The sequence below is a fragment of the Mandrillus leucophaeus genome, unplaced genomic scaffold (genome assembly GCF_000951045.1).
Source record: "Mandrillus leucophaeus isolate KB7577 unplaced genomic scaffold, Mleu.le_1.0 Scaffold493, whole genome shotgun sequence".
In the NCBI taxonomy this organism is placed as follows: domain Eukaryota; kingdom Metazoa; phylum Chordata; class Mammalia; order Primates; family Cercopithecidae; genus Mandrillus; species Mandrillus leucophaeus.
Window position 1 is genome coordinate 1,272,561 of NW_012105287.1, and position 1,046 is coordinate 1,273,606.

The following is a 1,046-nucleotide window of genomic DNA, read 5'->3' on the forward strand; positions in this document are numbered from 1 at the left end:
GCTGTTTTTCCATTTCATCCAAAGACTTCCATCGCTGAGAATATTCGTACTCAAACGTACCATGCTGGGCAAAACGAGGATTTCATCAACTCTCCTTTTGATACATTGGATTCTTCTGGGCAAGTTTTTCAGGAAGACCATCTTCATCGTCTAGTTGTTCAAGTGGTTCCACGATGACTGGACGAGGAGTTCTAGTAACAAAAATGGTTCCATCTTAGCTTTGTTCCAGTTTTATTGCCACCGTCTCATATAAGTCGATAGAAATTATTACAATAAACAACTTACGTTGTCAGTAAGAAAACACCTTCACTGCATCGTTCAAATGCCTTTCTTGCTGCTGGCTTAGAAGCAAATTCAACAATGCCTTTCCCTGTAGATCTTCCACGATCATCCACTATTACAACAGCCCTTTCAATAGGACCAAACTGGCTAAAGGCTTCTTCCAACAGTTCATTGGAAACATAAGGTGAAAGATTACGAACAGAAAGGGCAGCAGCATGTGTGGCAAAGCGAACTCGAAGCTGTCTACCTCTCATGGGTGTATCATCATCAAGTTCCGCTTTGGCTATTTCAGCCAAAGCTCTAGATTCCTGTAAGTATCAGAGACACTCATGTTAATAACCTCAAAATTGGGTGATGTCTACACTCTTAAATTGTCATAAGCCTACTTCCTACTCCTTTTCTTCTTCCAGCTCAGTTCGAGCATTACCTTTAGGCAGCACCCGCTAACACGACTTAGTCTACCCACCCTACCCCTCTTTTCTCTTGGGTAGCAACAATAATGCATTATACCACAGGCATATTTTTCCTGTAAGAATGGTGAAAATCAAAAAGACCAATTTATTCTCCCCAGTTTAAAAACCAAGCCTTCAGCGTTTGTAGTGACGACAAAAACAAACACACCCCACCCCTTCTAATTCTACATAAAATTAAACAACTACACTCACAAGCTTAATAAATCCGAATCCTTTGCCTTTGTTGATAAATACTTCTCCTGGTTCTCCATATTTAGCAAATAGTCTTTTGAATTCATCCTCCGTGATATC

General features: G+C 40.3%; 1 protein-coding gene across 1 annotated transcript in view; it reads right to left on the bottom strand.

The window, feature by feature from the left end:
• The window catches only part of SFPQ (splicing factor proline/glutamine-rich), a 29,072-nt gene that overhangs the window by 19,827 nt on the left and 8,199 nt on the right, over nt 1-1,046 (bottom strand). Inside the window, exons 2-4 of the mRNA XM_011995620.1 lie at nt 948-973; nt 286-590; nt 96-191 (exon numbers count right to left, since the gene is read on the bottom strand). Coding sequence (XP_011851010.1) covers nt 96-191; nt 286-536 — 347 coding nt within the window. The 5' untranslated portion in view covers nt 537-590; nt 948-973. The remainder of the gene's footprint in view (nt 1-95; nt 192-285; nt 591-947; nt 974-1,046) is intronic.